Source organism: Cannabis sativa, chromosome X (genome assembly GCF_029168945.1).
Source record: "Cannabis sativa cultivar Pink pepper isolate KNU-18-1 chromosome X, ASM2916894v1, whole genome shotgun sequence".
Classification (NCBI taxonomy): domain Eukaryota; kingdom Viridiplantae; phylum Streptophyta; class Magnoliopsida; order Rosales; family Cannabaceae; genus Cannabis; species Cannabis sativa.
In genome coordinates, this window is record NC_083610.1 from 66,020,351 (window position 1) to 66,038,403 (window position 18,053).

The 18,053-nt window shown below is 39.2% G+C and overlaps 1 protein-coding gene across 1 annotated transcript; it reads left to right on the top strand.

Annotated features, from left to right (window-relative positions):
- Positions 1 to 11,320: 11,320 nt before the first annotated feature.
- LOC133032316 (uncharacterized mitochondrial protein AtMg00310-like) lies at positions 11,321 to 12,130 on the top strand. Its single transcript, XM_061106221.1, has one exon. The coding sequence runs from the start codon at positions 11,321 to 11,323 to the stop codon at positions 12,128 to 12,130; it is 810 nt and encodes a 269-aa protein (XP_060962204.1).
- Positions 12,131 to 18,053: the final 5,923 nt, after the last annotated feature.

Consider the following 18,053-nt stretch of genomic DNA (forward strand, 5'->3'; position numbering starts at 1 on the left):
AAAGTAATAATGACAAATGACCCATACCCATACTTTATATTATTCGATTTCATTGAATGACTAAAACTACTTTATATTGCATAAAATTAAACTATTAAACAAGTAACCTTTTCCGCATAATTTTTCATAAAAATTTTAAATTATATAAATATATAGAATGAGAGCACTATTTTTGCTCTTACCCATAAAAGCATTTTATTTCAGTTTTAATTAATTTAAAATAAAGGTGTATAGAATTAAAATGAAATGTAAACATGTAATTAATTATTTTATTATTAATTTATTTTTATTTTTAATTAGCTTTTAAAACTGTTATTTTTTTTTATAAATTAAAACAATTATTCACAAATCAAAATAGGATCATTTTGCCAAAGTAATTATTATTATTTTCCTCCTCTTCTTTCTTCATTTTATCATTTCTTTAAATTTAGATATTGTGTATGTATAAAATAGTTTTTTAGATTATCTTTAGAGCATGTTGGCATGACTCAAAAAACTAACCAAATCAAAGGATATGTATACTAATCATCTAATAATTTTTTTCATATTCATTTCTATATTTTTTTTAATAAAAATAAAGAATTTGATTAAAAAAATAAAGAACAAACAAACAACAAAGTAAGAAGTAAACAGTTACAGAGTGTTCTTTTCTTATTATTTTTTTTTTTGAAAACTTAATTTATTATTATTGTAACATAATATATGCCAATTGAAAAAAAAAAAAAAACTCTTTGTACATGGGAAGGTTGGTTATATTTTTCATATATATTTTTATAAATAAAATAAATAAAAATTATTAATCCTATATGAGATACCCTATTATAACTAAATCAATTACTACCATCAGATTATAAATCAAAGGCTATAAAAATATTCTCACAAATGAGAGCAAAAGTGATGCTCTGACCTAAGGAGTTCCCTAAATATATATATAACAAGACTGCTACTACTCGTAAACGGTAGAATCAAATCGACAGGTTGAGAAATAGCCAAGGGAGTTGGGTTGATTGGGACAATAGCTTGCTGTCACTGAGTATTTTAACTCTTTGTTTCAGTCATCTGGAGTTAATTGTCAAGTAGTCATAGACTGTGTTGATAATTCAATCCTTGACATTGCCCCCATGTCGAGTTCCGCCAGTTGGTTATAGGAGAAGAAAAAAGAAAGACAATCTTCTAAATGCACCCTGATAAAAGTTCGGGGCTAGACGACATGATATCGGTATTTTATCAAAATATTAATCAATTATGGACAGTGATGTTGTGAATGTAGTTCAAAAGTTCTTCTCCATAGGGGATTTTGAAGCATGTTGTGGTGATGCTAATATTGTTTTAATCCCAAAGAATAAAAACCCAGAGGACATGACTCAGCTTCGACCGATTGCTTTATGCAATGTCGTGTACAAAATAATTATGAAAGTCTCGGTGAATCGTATGAAGTCTTTTATGGATTGCATTGTTCCTGACACCCAAAGTGCTTCTATTCCAGGACATCTCATCTCCGATAATGTTCTTATTTCTTTTGAAGTGCTTCATTATTTGAAGATGAAGAGGAAAGGAAAAGAGGGTTTTATGGCATTAAAGTTGGACATGAGTAAAGCATACGACAGAATAGAGTGGAATTTCTTAGAGGCTTTGCTCTGTAAGTTGGGATTTGAGCCTGGTGGATCCATTTACTGTTGAAGTGTGTGTCTTCTGCCCATTATAAGGTGGTTCGGGGACGAAATCCTTTTAAGGGGGGGATAGTTGTAAAGCCCGCTTAGTTAATTTGGAAATTAGCAGTTAATCTTGATTAATTATGAAATTATTTATAGCTATTTAAATAATTTATTATACTGTTATTTATGGAATTCAGAAATGCATGGTTATGTCATTCAGTAGTTTTCATATTTTGCATTTCCGGTGCCCGGTATTTTGGAACTCGGTGTTTGGCTCAGTAGAAATCACAACTTAGCATGTTATTAGTTTGGGGCGGTTTATTAGACATTGGGAATGTCGGGAATGGCCGGGAATTTAGAATTTCCCAAAAATACCCCTTTAGTGTGTTTTATGTGGTTTTAGTGTGGAGGGGCAAAATGGTCTTTTTGCCCCATTAATATTTTGTCTTTTAGTGAGTTTAATAATTGAAATTAATTGTTTATTTTATTTATTTGTTGGCTGAAATGAAATGTTTATTAAGTGGCTTTTATTTCATTATTCCATTTTACAAAAAATTACACTTAGAAAAAAATAGAATTTTCAAAGCTTTTCTCTCAAACTCTCTCATTCTCTCTCTATTTTCGGCCAAGCTTGGGAGCTGCTAGGGCTGGGTTTTCTTGGTGAATTCAAGTGATTTTTAGCAAGATCTAAGTAATCCTAGTTAAGGTAAACCTTGCTCTAGCTCCTTTTCATGTTCTTGGAAATTTTGGATAAATTTTAATGTGATGCATGCATGATTATTTGAGTTTGTTGCTGCTGTGATGTTGTTGTTGAATTTTGTGATTTAAGCATGTTTAATTGAAGTTAAATGAGCTGTTTATATAGCATGATTCTTAGGTTGAGCAAGTTATGGTTTTTTCTATGCAAAAGTATGATTTTCAAAGAGAAATGTCTTGATTTTGTTGCTGTGATGTTGTTGAGGTTTGTTATTGTTTTCAGAGGCTATTCTAAGCACATTTAAGTAGATTTAATCAGGTTTGAATGCATGTTTGAGGGGTTTGCTCAAGTTTGAGTTTAGAACTCAAAGCTTGAGCTTTAATGGTGTTTTTTCGTATCTGTGATTTCTGGGTTGTTTTGATGCTTTAGAAATGTTATTTGGGATATATGGAATAGGTCTGGAAGGTTTGAATCAATTTGGAGTTGAATTGGTTGAGATATGAATTTTTGAAATTCTGTCTGCGAGGAACCGGAATTCCGGTTGTGCATCCGGAATTCCGGATGGGCTTCAAAAATTCCCAGAACCAGAATTCCGGTTGGGCAACCGGTCTGCCGGTTGGGGAAATTTCAGAAACCCGTGTTTTCCTCGTTTTTATGTTTTAGGGGGTATTGCCATGCTTTTTATCGATAGGGAAACTTTTAGTTCCTAGTTTAAGTCCCCGGGAAGTGATTTAGCGTGTCACTTATAGCGTTGTGATTTTTATGGTTTAGGAGCCTGTAATCCGCCGCTCAGCTAAAGTTCCAGTCAGGTTGACCGGCACACCTGAATTCGGAATCCAGGTAAGATTAGTATAACAGTATGCATATGTAGATTACATGTTTAGCGTGCATGTAGGAAGCCTGTTAGATTACATTAGTTATGTATGTTGGCTTCGAACCACCCAACCCTGTCACGTCGGTACAGGCTGGAGTATGACCAGCAGCCGGAGTATGACCGGTTCGACCGATCAGGCTGACACTTGGTTGGTGGTTCCGTACTATTGACCTATCTCGTCGGTACAGGCTGGAGTATGACCAGCAGCCGGAGTATGACCAGTTCGGCCGATCGGGAGGATACTTGTCAATAGTACCGTCCCCGTGAACGTTCAAAACTCGGTACCATGTTGGACATGGCGGTAGTGGCTCGATGCAGGTGTTGGACACGGCAGTAGCGGGACTCAGTATCGTGTTGGACACGGCAGTTAGGGTTATGATCAGGGGTATGGGCGTCTGATCATAACTGGGATTATGTATTATTATTATGCTTTTCTTACTGAGTCTGTCGACTCACAGTTCTACGTTTATGTGTAGGTAAAGGCAAGGCTAAAGCTGATGGACCGTGAGCGAGCTTGTGAAGATTGTACATGTCGGGGCGGTTAGGCCTGGAGCGTACGATCATCGGGACAGCCAGGCTGATTTAGTAATTGGTCGCTAGGCGACTTTTATTTTGTATATCAGTTAAACAGTTAAATCTTTTTGTAAATGATTTTATAATCGGGATCCCGAGTCTTTTGTAATATTATTTTATAAGTTTAATTAAAAAGCAAAATTTTTAATTAATCACGTTTTTCCATAAACCTCGTTGATTAGCAACGAGCTGCACAACATGTTTAAAAATCACGTAATACGCCTATGTTAGTTAGGGTGTTACAATTTGGTATCGAGCGCGGGTTGTCTTCCGAAGATCGTCACGACATGTACAATCATCATCAGCAGTTAGCTCGTTTCACGGTTCAGTAAGCCTTTATTGCTTTAGTAGTTTATTTTATTCAGTTATGAAAAAGAAAAGCCTGTTAGGAAGCATGTTAGTAGCCTGATAGTAGAATAGGCGCATGTTTCGTTTTTAAATTTCTAAATTAAGCGGCATTAGTAAGCTCTCCTTGAATACGACCTGATATGCCAACTCTTGGTTTAGCAGGCGGTTCTAATCAGATGGACGCCAGGCGGACTACCAGGAGTCAGGGCAACTCCGTAGGGTCGAACCAAGGACAGGGAGCTCAGTTTCCCCCACCTGTTAGGGGCCGAGGTAGAGGTCCCCGAGGCAGGGCTCGTGGTCGGGGTGATGAGAACCCACCACAGGCTGCCCAGGCTCCCCCAGCCGATCAGGGAGCCCAGAATTGGGAGTTGCGGTTTGCGGAAATGCAAGCCCGAATCGAAGAGCAAGACCTCGAGATTCAGAGGTTGAGACAGCAGGGTGCTCCTGCAGTTCCAGTGCCCATAGTTCCAGTGGCACCTGCCCCTGCTGCCCAGGCCGAGATAGTGGTGGCGGCCAATAGATTGGAACCCCTGTACGAACGGTTCCGGAAGTAAGCACCTCCGGTTTTCCTGAGAGGTCCGGACGTGATGAAAGCCGAGCAGTGGCTGACGGTGATTACCAAGATCCTGAACTTCATGGGTGTCACCGGTAACGACAGAGTGGTGTGTGCCACTTTCCAGTTCCAGGAGGACGCTCTGGTCTGGTGGGACATGGTGTCTCAGATCCATGACGTCACCACCATGACCTGGGAAAGGTTCCAGGAACTCTTCAACGCAAAGTACTACAACGAGGCGGTCAGAAGCGCCAAGAGGAAAGAGTTCGCTCACCTGACCCAGCGTGAGAATATGAGCGTCACTGAGTATACTACTCAGTTTGATCAGTTGGCGAGGTTAGCCTCGGGAATTGTGCCGACCGACTTCAGCAAGAAGGAGAAGTATCTGGACGGGTTGAATGCCAAGATCAGCCATGACTTGATGATCACCACGGACGACAGCACCACCTATGCTCAGATGGTGGAGAAGGCACTGCGAGCTGAGGGCGCAGTTGGGTGTATGTCGGAGTCAGCTAGTACTCCGGTGAGTGGCGGGGCTCCTACCCCTCCTGCATCAGGCTTTAGCAGGGGGAGTAGTGGTTTAGCCATTGATCAGAGGAAGAGAGCACCCACTGCTTCCGGTGGCTCGAGTCAGAACAAGAGGTTCTGGGGGAACCAGAACAGAGGGAGTCGTCCTGGTGGTACTGAGACCCGATTCTCCTATCCCGAGTGCCCTAGCTGCAAGAGGCACCATCGGGGTGAGTGCAAAGGTCAGGGATGCTTTCACTGTGGCATGCCCGGACACTTCAAGAGGGATCGTCCCCGGCTCCGATCGGAGGCACCGAGAGCTCCAGCGATACCCACTCCAGCCAGGGTGTTCGCTATCACTCAGGCTGATGCAGATGCCAGCCCATCAGTTGTCACAGGTCAGCTTTCTATTAATAACTCGCTATATTCAGTGCTGTTTGATTCTAGGGCTACACATTCTTATGTGGCGGCCAGAGTCTTTAGTAAATTGGGTAGACCATACGATAGATATGAATCAGGGTTTGGAACCCTATTACCTGGCAGAGAATTGGTTATCTCCAATAGGTGGATTAGGTCTATGCCGATCAGGATAGATGGTAGAGAGTTAAGTGCTGATCTGATAGAGATGAGTTTAGTCGAATTCGATATTATTTTAGGAATGGATTTCCTATCTAAATATTCGGCGAGCATAGATTGTAAAAGGAAGATGGTGATCTTCCAACCGAAAAGTGAAGAACCATTTGTGTTTGTTGGTTCAGTTCAGGGATCTAGGATCCCGGTGATCTCGGCTATGTCAGCTAGAGAATTGTTGCACGGCGGTTGTTTAGGGTTTCTGGCCGTGGTGATGGACACCACTCGGCCAGATACCATTCGGCCAGAGGACATCAAGGTGGTTCGGGAATTTTCGGATGTTTTTCCCGAAGAACTTCCAGGGTTACCACCTCAGCGGGAGATTGACTTCGTGATAGACTTGGCACCAGGGGTGGAACCGGTTTCCAAAGCCCCGTATAGAATGGCTCCAGCTGAACTTAAGGAATTAAAGATTCAGCTCCAAGGGTTGCTTGACATAGGGTTTATTCGGCCCAGTGTGTCACCTTGGGGAGCCCCGGTTTTGTTCGTCAAGAAGAAGGATGGATCTATGAGGATGTGCATCGACTACAGAGAATTGAACAAGCTGACGGTGAAGAATAAATATCCATTACCTAGGATCGATGATTTGTTCGATCAGCTTCAGGGGAAGACGGTCTTTTCTAAGATTGATCTCCGTTCGGGTTATCATCAGTTGAGAATCCGAGAGGAGGACATTCCGAAGACGCCTTTCCGCACTAGGTATGGACATTACGAATTTCTGGTTATGTCATTCGGACTAACCAATGCTTCTGCAACATTCATGGACTTGATGAATAGAGTATTCAAGGATTTCCTCGATATCTGTGTGATTATGTTTATCGACGACATCCTCGTGTACTCTCAATCAGAAGAGGAGCATGAGTTACATCTTCAGATGGTACTGCAACGGCTTCGAGAACATAAGCTTTATGCCAAGTTCAAGAAATGTGAGTTCTGGCTATCTCAGGTGTCCTTCCTAGGGCACATTGTGAGCAAAGATGGGATCAAGGTGGATCCCGGGAAGATCGAATCCGTCAGGGATTGGCCGAGACCGAAGACAGTGACAGAGATCAGAAGCTTCTTAGGTTTAGCTGGGTACTACCGTAGGTTCGTGGAAGGGTTTTCTAAAATTTCAATGCCCCTAACCGAGCTTACAAAGAAGAATCAGCGGTTTATCTGGTCAGACCAGTGCGAAGCTAGTTTCCAGGAGCTTAAGCAGAGGTTGATTACCGCTCCAGTGCTAGCTTTGCCTTCAGACAAGGAGAAGTTCGTAGTTTACTGTGACGCATCCAAACAAGGTTTGGGGTGTGTATTGATGCAAGCCGATCGGGTCATCGCTTATGCCTCCCGTCAGTTAAAGGATTATGAACAGCGATACCCGACTCATGATCTAGAGTTGGCCGCAGTGGTTTTTGCATTGAAGATTTGGCGGCATTACCTTTACGGGGAAAAGTGTGAGATCTATACCGACCATAAAAGTCTCAAGTATTTCTTTACTCAGAAGGATTTGAATATGAGACAAAGGCGTTGGTTGGAATTAGTGAAAGATTACGATTGTGAGATCCTCTATCACCCCGGAAAAGCCAATGTAGTGGCCGATGCCCTGAGCAGAAAGGGTCCCGGGCAAGTAGCTAATATGGTTCAGATCTCACCTCAGCTAGCAGAGGATATGGTTAGATCCAGCATTGAGTTTGTGGTAGGTCAGCTTCACAACTTAACGCTGTAATATGATCTGTTGGAAAGAATAAAAGTCGCTCAGATGACGGATCCAGAGTTAGTGAAGATCCGAGATGAGGTGTTGGCTGGTCAAGCCAAGGACTTTTCAGTGTCAGACAGTGGGATGCTTTTGTATAAAGCCAGGGTTTGTGTTCCGAATAGTGTGGAACTTAGGAATGAGATCTTTGAGGAGGCTCATTCTACCCCGTATTCTCTGCATCCCGGAACCACTAAGATGTACCAAGATTTGAAACCGTACTTCTGGTGGAGCGGTATGAAGAAGAATTTGGTAGAATTCGTATCGAGATGCCTCACTTGTCAGCAGATTAAGGCTGAACATCAGAGACCAGCAGGGTTGTTGCAGCCTTTAACCCTACCAGAATGGAAATGGGAAGATATCACGATGGATTTTGTGGTCGGGTTACCTAGGACCACGGGTTTATTTAATTCCATCTGGGTAGTGGTGGATCGATTTACGAAATCTGCTCATTTTCTGCCGGTTAGAACAACATTTACAGTGGATCAGTTGGCAGAGTTGTACGTCAGAGAGATAGTAAGACTTCACGGGGTACCGAAGTGTATAGTTTCGGACAGGGATCCAAAGTTCACCTCCAAATTTTGGCAAAGTTTGCAACGAGCAATGGGTACAAAGCTGAAATTTAGTACAGCATTCCATCCTCAGACAGATGGTCAGTCCGAAAGGACAATTCAGATATTGGAGGACATGTTGAGAGCCTGCGTTATGGACTTTGAAGGCTCATGGAATAAGTATCTACCGTTGATAGAATTTTCTTACAACAACAGTTATCAGAGTACGATAGGGATGGCTCCCTATGAACTGTTATACGGTAGGAAGTGTAGATCTCCCATCCACTGGGATGAGACAGGGGAGAGGAAATACTTAGGTCCAGAGTCAGTGCAACGGACCAATGAGGCAATAGAGAAGATAAAAGCTAGAATGCTTGCCTCACAGAGCAGACAGAAGAGTTTCGCAGATCCGAAACGCAGAGATGTTGAGTTCCAAGTAGGGGACCATGTGTTTTTACAGGTATCTCCGATGAAGGGGATTAAACGTTTCGGGAAAAGAGGCAAGTTATGCCCTAGATTTACAGGACCTTTCGAGATTCTCGAGAAGATAGGTCAAGTGGCATATCTGTTAGCATTGCCTCCAGCTTTATCAGCAGTTCACAACGTATTCCATGTCTCAATGTTGAGAAAATACGTTTCAGATCCCTCTCATATACTCAGTTATGAGAGTCTTGAGCTACAGCCAGACATGACTTATGAGGAACAACCAGTGCAGATCCTGGATAGAAACGATAAAGTCCTTCGGAATAAGACCATCGCATTGGTCAAGGTTCTCTAGAGAAACAGCAAGGTGGAGGAAGCCACCTGGGAGCTAGAGTCAGATATGAGAGCTCAATATCCAGAGTTATTCAGGTTAGATTTCGGGGACGAAATCCTTTTAAGGGGGGGATAGTTGTAAAGCCCGCTTAGTTAATTTGGAAATTAGCAGTTAATCTTGATTAATTATGAAATTATTTATAGCTATTTAAATAATTTATTATACTGTTATTTATGGAATTCAGAAATGCATGGTTATGTCATTCAGTAGTTTTCATATTTTGCATTTCCGGTGCCCGGTATTTTGGAACTCGGTGTTTGGCTCAGTAGAAATCACAACTTAGCATGTTATTAGTTTGGGGCGGTTTATTAGACATTGGGAATGTCGGGAATGGCCGGGAATTTAGAATTTCCCAAAAATACCCCTTTAGTGTGTTTTATGTGGTTTTAGTGTGGAGGGGCAAAATGGTCTTTTTGCCCCATTAATATTTTGTCTTTTAGTGAGTTTAATAATTGAAATTAATTGTTTATTTTATTTATTTGTTGGCTGAAATGAAATGTTTATTAAGTGGCTTTTATTTCATTATTCCATTTTACAAAAAATTACACTTAGAAAAAAATAGAATTTTCAAAGCTTTTCTCTCAAACTCTCTCATTCTCTCTCTATTTTCGGCCAAGCTTGGGAGCTGCTAGGGCTGGGTTTTCTTGGTGAATTCAAGTGATTTTTAGCAAGATCTAAGTAATCCTAGTTAAGGTAAACCTTGCTCTAGCTCCTTTTCATGTTCTTGGAAATTTTGGATAAATTTTAATGTGATGCATGCATGATTATTTGAGTTTGTTGCTGCTGTGATGTTGTTGTTGAATTTTGTGATTTAAGCATGTTTAATTGAAGTTAAATGAGCTGTTTATATAGCATGATTCTTAGGTTGAGCAAGTTATGGTTTTTTCTATGCAAAAGTATGATTTTCAAAGAGAAATGTCTTGATTTTGTTGATGTGATGTTGTTGAGGTTTGTTATTGTTTTCAGAGGCTATTCTAAGCACATTTAAGTAGATTTAATCAGGTTTGAATGCATGTTTGAGGGGTTTGCTCAAGTTTGAGTTTAGAACTCAAAGCTTGAGCTTTAATGGTGTTTTTTCGTATCTGTGATTTCTGGGTTGTTTTGATGCTTTAGAAATGTTATTTGGGATATATGGAATAGGTCTGGAAGGTTTGAATCAATTTGGAGTTGAATTGGTTGAGATATGAATTTTTGAAATTCTGTCTGCGAGGAACCGGAATTCCGGTTGTGCATCCGAATTCGGATGGGCTTCAAAAATTCCCGAACCGGAATTCGGTTGGGCAAGCCGTCGGTTGGGGAAATTTCAGAAACCCGTGTTTTCCTCGTTTTGATGTTTTAGGGGGTATTGCCATGCTTTTTATCGATAGGGAAACTTTTAGTTCCTAGTTTAAGTCCCCGGGAAGTGATTTAGCGTGTCACTTATAGCGTTGTGATTTTTATGGTTTAGGAGCACATGTCCGCCGCTCGGCTAAAGTTCCGATCGAGTTGGCCAAGCACACTGAATTCGGAATCCAGGTAATATTAGTATAACAGTATGCATATGTAGATTACATGTTTAGCGTGCATGTAGGAAGCCTGTTAGATTACATTAGTTATGTATGTTGGCTTCGAACCACCCAACCCTGTCACGTCGGTACGAGTGGAGTATGACCGACGGCGGAGTATGACCGATTCGACCGATCAGTGACACTTGGTTGGTGGTTCCGTACTATTGACCTATCCCGTCGGTACGAGTGGAGTATGACCGACGGCGGAGTATGACCGGTTCAACCGATCAGGAGGATACTTGTCAATAGTACCGTCCCTGTGAACGTTCAAAACTCAGTACCATGTTGGACATGGCAGTAGTTGCTCAGTACCGTGTTGGACACGGCAGTAGCGGGACTCAGTATCATGTTGGACACGGCAGTTAGGGTTATGATCAGGGGTATGGGCGTCTGATCATAACCGGGATTATGTATTATTATTATGCTTTTCTTACTGAGTCTGTCGACTCACAGTTCTACGTTTATGTGTAGGTAAAGGCAAGGCTAAAGCTGATGGACCGTGAGCGAGCTTGTGAAGATTGTACATGTCGGGGCGGTTAGGCCTGGAGCGTACGATCATCGGGACAGCGAGGCTGATTTAGTAATTGGTCGCTAGGCGACTTTTATTTTGTGTATCAGTTAAACAGTTAAATCTTTTTGTAAATGATTTTATAATCGGGATCCCGAGTCTTTTGTAATATTATTTTATAAGTTTAATTAAAAAGCAAAAATTTTAATTAATCACTTTTTTCCATAAACCTCGTTGATTAGCAACGAGCTGCACAACATGTTTAAAAATCACGTAATACGCCTATGTTAGTTAGGGTGTTACACTCTAAGTCTTCCATTTTTTCAATATGAACACGGCCTTGGCGACTCGTAACAACATCAGTAATTTGCTTGGCATGACCATTGCGGGAGAAAACAGTTTGTACTTAGGCTTGCCAAGTACTATGTCTAGAAACAAGTTGGCAGTGTTGGGATTTCTAAAGGAAAGAGTTCAAAAACGTATTCAAGGGTGGGAATCAAAGTTTCTACGTCGAGCGGGGAAGGAAGTTCTCATCAAGACAGTCGCTCAATCCCTCCCAATTTATGCGATGAGTGTGTTTTTACTTCCTTTAGACATTACTCATGATATGGAGAGGCTAATGTCTAAGTTTTGGTGGCAATCCTTTGGTAATACTTGGAAAGGAATTCACTGGGAATCTTGGAGTCAACTTTTTGTTCATAAAGCGAAGGGTGGAATGGGTTTTCGTCATCTTCGGGATTTTAATTTGTCTTTATTAGGAAAACAAGGATGGCGCTTGATTTCTCGACCCGACTCTTTGGTGGCAAAAGTGTTGAAGGCAAGGTACTTTCCCAATGGTTCTTACCTCAATTCTTCACTAGGAAACAATTCTAGTTTTGTGTGGTGCAGTGTTTGGGAAGCACAACAACTGGTTTGTAAGGGCGTTCGTTGGTGTGTGGAGAATGGTCGTGATATCAAAGTTGCTCATGACCCGTGGGTGCCTTGTAATGATAACCCTTTTATCATTTCCTCCCACCCAAATCTGTTGAACGCTATTGTACACAATCTGATGAGAATGGATGGTGAGGGTTGGGATGTGGAGCTTTTGGAGGATATGTTTGAAGCCAGGGATATAGAGCTGATCAGAAGCATACCTTAGCTTCCTTCTTTGGACAAAGATAGTTTGACTTGGTGTTATGAAACTTCATGCTTATACTCGGTAAAAAGCGCCTACAAACTAGTCCAAAATATTCATGGCAGGTGAGAAAATACAGTAACTGATGCTTTTAAATTTTGGACTTTATTTTGGCATTTAAAATTACCTCCCAAGGTTAAGAACAATGTTTGACGTGAAGGAAGTAATTGTCTTCCAACTTTATGTCGCTTGCAAACGAAAAGAGTCAATATTAGCTCTATTTTCCCTGTTTGTAGGTTGGAAGAAGAGATCAGTTTGCATGCTTTAGTCACCTATCTGAGTGTTAAATAGGTTTGGAATTGGGTGGGTATTGGTACATCAATTCCAACAACGGGTTATTCTTTTTTGGACTAGTGCATTCTGGTTTTTTTTGGTGTGGATACGGACAACAAGCTCTTGTTGTCAACACTTTGCTGGGCAATTTGGAGTGTCAAAAATGACTTTGTTTGGCATAAGAAGGTGGTGGGTGGATGGTATTGTAGTATTAGCAAAAGGTTATCTTGATCAATGGACAAGTGCTTAAAGCTCTCTTATTGAGTCGTCATGGTCTGGTTTGTAGACGGGTGATGGTGTTTAGCAATGGTCCGCTCCAAATGAAAATAGTATCAAGATCAATGTGGATGCTGCTCTATTTGAAGGTGGTAACAATTATGGTATTGGTTTAGTAGCACGAAACCACCATGGATTTCTTGTGGAAGGCCAAACCGATTACTTTTTGAGGGCTGCAACTATTGAACTGGCTGAAGCGATTGGTGTCCGTAAAGTTGGTCCAAAGAACACATCTGGAAATAAGTCATCATTGAAACTGACTGCTTAATGGTGATTCAAGCTCTTCATAGTGCAGTTCAAATGATTTCTTTGTTGGGTCAAATTATTTCTCATTGTAAACAACTCATTATTGAGTTGCAAAATGTTTATGTCCTTTTTATGAAACGATCAGCTAATGTGGTAGCTAATGTGCCCAACTGAAATATATAATATGGGTAACTATTAGAGGCATCCATTTAATTGATTCAGAGGACAAAATCTTTTTCTTAGAGGTGATATAACATTAGTGAAGGTGGGACAACTTATGAGTATTGTCCAGAATCCTAGGTGAATTGAAGGTGACGATTATGAGAGTTGATCTACTCACTACTAGGGGAAATGAGATCGAGTGGCATGAGTTAAACCCTAGTAATTGAGATATAATCGGGGCTAGAAGCGTATAACAGAATGTTAGGTAGAGCAGTGGTGTCGTTAAGATAGAGAAGATTATCCGAATTGCCCATAATAATACGGTGATGGTGGAAAATGCTTTTAAATTTGATCGAATGGTCAATCTACTATACGAGATAACCATTGAAATCTTGAGAAAATATTATCTTATTAGACAATGATAAAAATATTGTTTTATTAGACAATGATAAAAAGGTTGTATCATTAGACAATGATGAAAAAGGTCATCTTATTGGGTAGTAAGTGGGCATGCATTCAAGTTGTCAGTGAATGTCGGTTATCTTATTAGATAACAGAGATAATTATTTTATTAAACAATAAATTGTATAATCAAATGTTGTTTGAGATCGAGAGTAAATGACTAGGTATAAAGGTAGTGTTGACTGCGAAAGAGTAGAAGTAAATTGAAACCATACAGTGAACTTATAGTGGTAATTATGTGAAAAGAATACAAGAATCCCAGGTTTTGATTGGTTAGCACTGGTATTGGGAGACTCATTATAAGTTAGTATGGTAGCTTATACCAAGTGATTATCAGTGGAACAAAGAATGTACATGAGATACATTTTAGATGAATTCAGAAGATTATCAAAATCACTACCAAAAGCAAGAAAGAGACTTCAAGATCAAGGAACAATCTCTGATTAATTGTTATTACTTAAGGAGTCGAGAAATGAATACTCTCAATTTAGCTATGGGTACTTAGTATGAGTAATATTACCTCTATCGTATACGTTGAATCAATTAACTTTATAACAGTTGTGACATGAAAATGATTGCAAAATTTAAAAGTTACATCAGTTTAAGAGGAATTGATACAAGTTGAAATAAGTTGAGATGAACAAGATTCAAGTTGACATCCAGATAGGAACTCCTCAAGGTTAAGTAAACAATATAGACAAGGAATTGTAAAAGGTCAATGAAGGGAATGATTGAAATTAGATTTTAATTAATGAAGGGATAAAAGTAGGAAATACAATTAGGAACGACAAGGGCGCACCTTCTTTTCGATAACCCACTATGAGCTTACTTTAGAGTTAAGCGCACTTAATTTGGAGTAATCTCAATATAGGAAATCTTCTAAGAAGTTATCTCAGAAAGCATATAAGTGAGGACAAAGTATACTAGAAAGATTCATATTGGAATGCAAGACCAGTTACCGTTCCAGGAATTATCAAGAGGAAAATGTATTAAAGAGTAAAGATCAACAAGGCATCGAGATGAGTATATTAGTGGCTAGACATAAGGACTGCTAATTGGATATGTATCAGAGGCAAATATTCAACTTGTCAATAAGACGAATCAATATATCAACAACTAGCAAGATCATATTAACTTAAAAGATTCCATAAGAAGAATAAAAAGAAATAATTATGGGATTTTATGATTTTGACCAAGTAATAGCGGTTGGGCATACCAAACTATTATGCTGTCTACTAGTGCAAACAATTTATATAGTAAAGTGTTGAAAATTATTTTACCAGGATCTTAGATCTACTCACAAGTATGTTGATTAACATCCTAAATATGAACTTTCTAAAACGATGAAATAAACACATATAAAGTTTAGGAAACCTTACATTGGGTGCAGCGGAATATAATGACTCCTTCCGTTCAAACATCTAGCCCTTGATTCCTTTCTGTAGCAGAGCATTATCAATATCTGAACCTGGATCTCTTTCTCTGATTCTTTAGTGCTGAAACTCCTTCTTGCTGAAAGTCTTTCTTCACGATCTTCCTCACTATGATTGAGGTATCACTTGCTGTGTGTGGGCACTACTCTAACACTAAGAATTTCGAAATCTTTAGGAAGAAGAGAGAGAGGGAGTGGTCGGCCAAAGATAGGGAGAGAGAGAGAGGCTCAGTTTTTTCTGAATGAAAAGTCAGAAGAAAAGTTAAGTGTAAATTTCCTGAAGCCTTCACTATCTATTTTTAGCATTCCACTAGGGTAAGGTTTGAATTATTTGGCATTAAAATAATGAAAATATCAGAGGTAAAACCCTACAAAAGTGGCCGGCCCTATAGAGTAATGGGCCTTACTTGGATTTTGCAGTTTTCTCAATTCTGCATTTGATTTTCTCAAAAACGCCAATTTTCTAATTCAACCATTTAAATGCCAATTCTAACTATTTAATAACTATAAATAATTATTAAATAATATTGTCATTTATCATATTTATTAATTGAACCATACAAAGTATCATAATTAACAAATATGCCCCTAAAACTCTTTCTTTTACAATTTTGCCCTTACTTAGTGTAAAATTCACAAATAGACATAGTCTAATTTGAGAATTATAATTGATTAATCAAAACCAATTATATGAGTCTTACAAGCAATATTGTAACGCCCTAATGCTAAGGCACGCTACAGTGCTTTTTTAATAATTGTGCAATCTTTGCTAATCAAAGAAATTTCTCGAAAAACGTGTCAAATTAAAACTTTTGCTTTAGATATTAAACTTTGTAATATAATATAATATTTACAAATCCCGGGATCCTGATTTCAAACTTTTAAAAATTTACTGTTTAAACTTTACATTCAAAATACACAAGTTCTGGGTCGCACATCGACTTTCAAAATACAACTCCCAGATGTCCCGAGACCGAACACTCCAGGTCGCGCCGCTTGACATGTACAATCTCACCCGAGCTAAGGTTCATTCCTGTTCAGCCTTCGCCTTTCCTTTACCTACACATGGAAGCAGAAACTGTGAGTCAACAGACTCAGTAAGAAATGCATATAACATACCATATAATTTCCGACCTGTAAATAGGCGCCCATACACCTATTTACAGAGCTTAACAGAAGAGTATGAACGTTCATTACCAGGGTACAACCACTATACCACATACACATCATACCTCACTGTACAAGTGTTGGTAGGGTTTATCCCGATCACTGAGTAACACTTAGTGATGTACCACACACCTTAGCATTTTACTATGCTTGTGTTGGTATCACTGTATCGTACTCACATTGACAACAATCACTGTACCAATACACTCTATAACTTATTCATACAAGTGTTGGTAGTGTTTAACATAATTCAAGCATGCATATATAAACACATATACACACATTCAGATAATCACATCATACATTATACAAATTTCTTACCTGTTTTCCGAATTCAAGTGTCTTTGGCCGACTCGAACGAATTCACGTGCTAGATGGATGCCCTAATCACAATAATAGTAATACAGATGAGTGACTCGCTAAATCACTTTTCGGGACTTAAAACTTGAAACTAAAAGTTCCCCTATCGATAAACCTCATGGCAATACCCTAAATATCTCAAAATTGGCCAAAACTAGGGTTCTGAAAATTCCCCCAACAGGTAGACCGGTTCCCAACCGGCATCCCGATTCTGGGTCACCAACCGGTCGACCGGTTGGTACAGACCACCCAGAACCGGAATTCCGGTTCTACTGCTGGGAACCAAAAATCATCCCCCTTGATTCAATTCAATCCCAAACTTTACCAAACTCTCCAGTATACCTATACAATGTATAAACATCCAATTCCAATCAACAAATCACAGAACAAACCAATAATTCAATTTATGCCATTAAAGCTCAAAGCTTGAGTTTCAAAACTCAAGCTTGCTTAAAACCATACTCAAGCAATAGAATCAGCTGCTAGGAACTTCAATCAACTCAAACTAACCCTAGAATTCGAATCCTAAACACATCAAACCTTAACAGCCCCTAAATTACAAAATCACCAATTCAACCTAACTTTAAAACTTGGAAATTAAGAAAGGTTTCTTTAGGGCTTACCTCAACTTGAATCTTCCAAGCTTCCTTTGCTGGAAACTCCAAGAATTAACAGCCCTTCCCCCCTTGATCAAGCCCCAGCCGAAAGAGAAAAGAGAGAAAGAGAGAGAGTTCTCTAGATTTTGGTTTTCTTTGATTTTTTCCTCAAATGAATTGATTTTTTTCTTAATTAATTCATGGCTGAAAAGTCAAGTGCTAGGTGTCAATTACATGGGCAGCCACCTCACTCATCCATAAATAAAAGACCAAAATGCCCTTAGACTTAAAACTAGGGTATTTCTAAAGCTAGGGGTAAAATGGTCAAAATCCATAACCCCGCTCAATCCCGATAATTAATTTTCTCTAAAACATTCCCCACTATAAAATAGGGTTCTAAACTTACTCATGTGATTATCTAGCCATCCATCGCATTTTCCGTTGTCGCCGAGCAAAAATTACAAAATTAACATATTTCACATATAAGCTAAACAATACCCCTAGAGTTTAATAAAATCTCCGGAATTGAGAAATTATAACTCTAATATTTATTTCTAAATATTGGGGTCCACAAATAAATTAATTCACAAATAATAATAACATAATAAAAATTAGTGCTAATTGCCTTTACTAATCCACATTACTAGAGCAGTCATTACAAATATTATCTCAACTAGTGGGGGGACCATGGGTCTATATAACCGAGCTTCCAATAAGCAGATCAAGAATTTATAACCTAAATTCACTAACTTATTAATTCTTCGTTGAATCCACTCATAGAACTTAGAATTGCACTCTCAGTATATAGAATGCTCTATATGTTCCACCATATAGACACATCATTAGTTATCCATTGTTATAATCCTAATTTGATCAATGATCCTCTATATGAATGATCTACACTGTAAAGGGA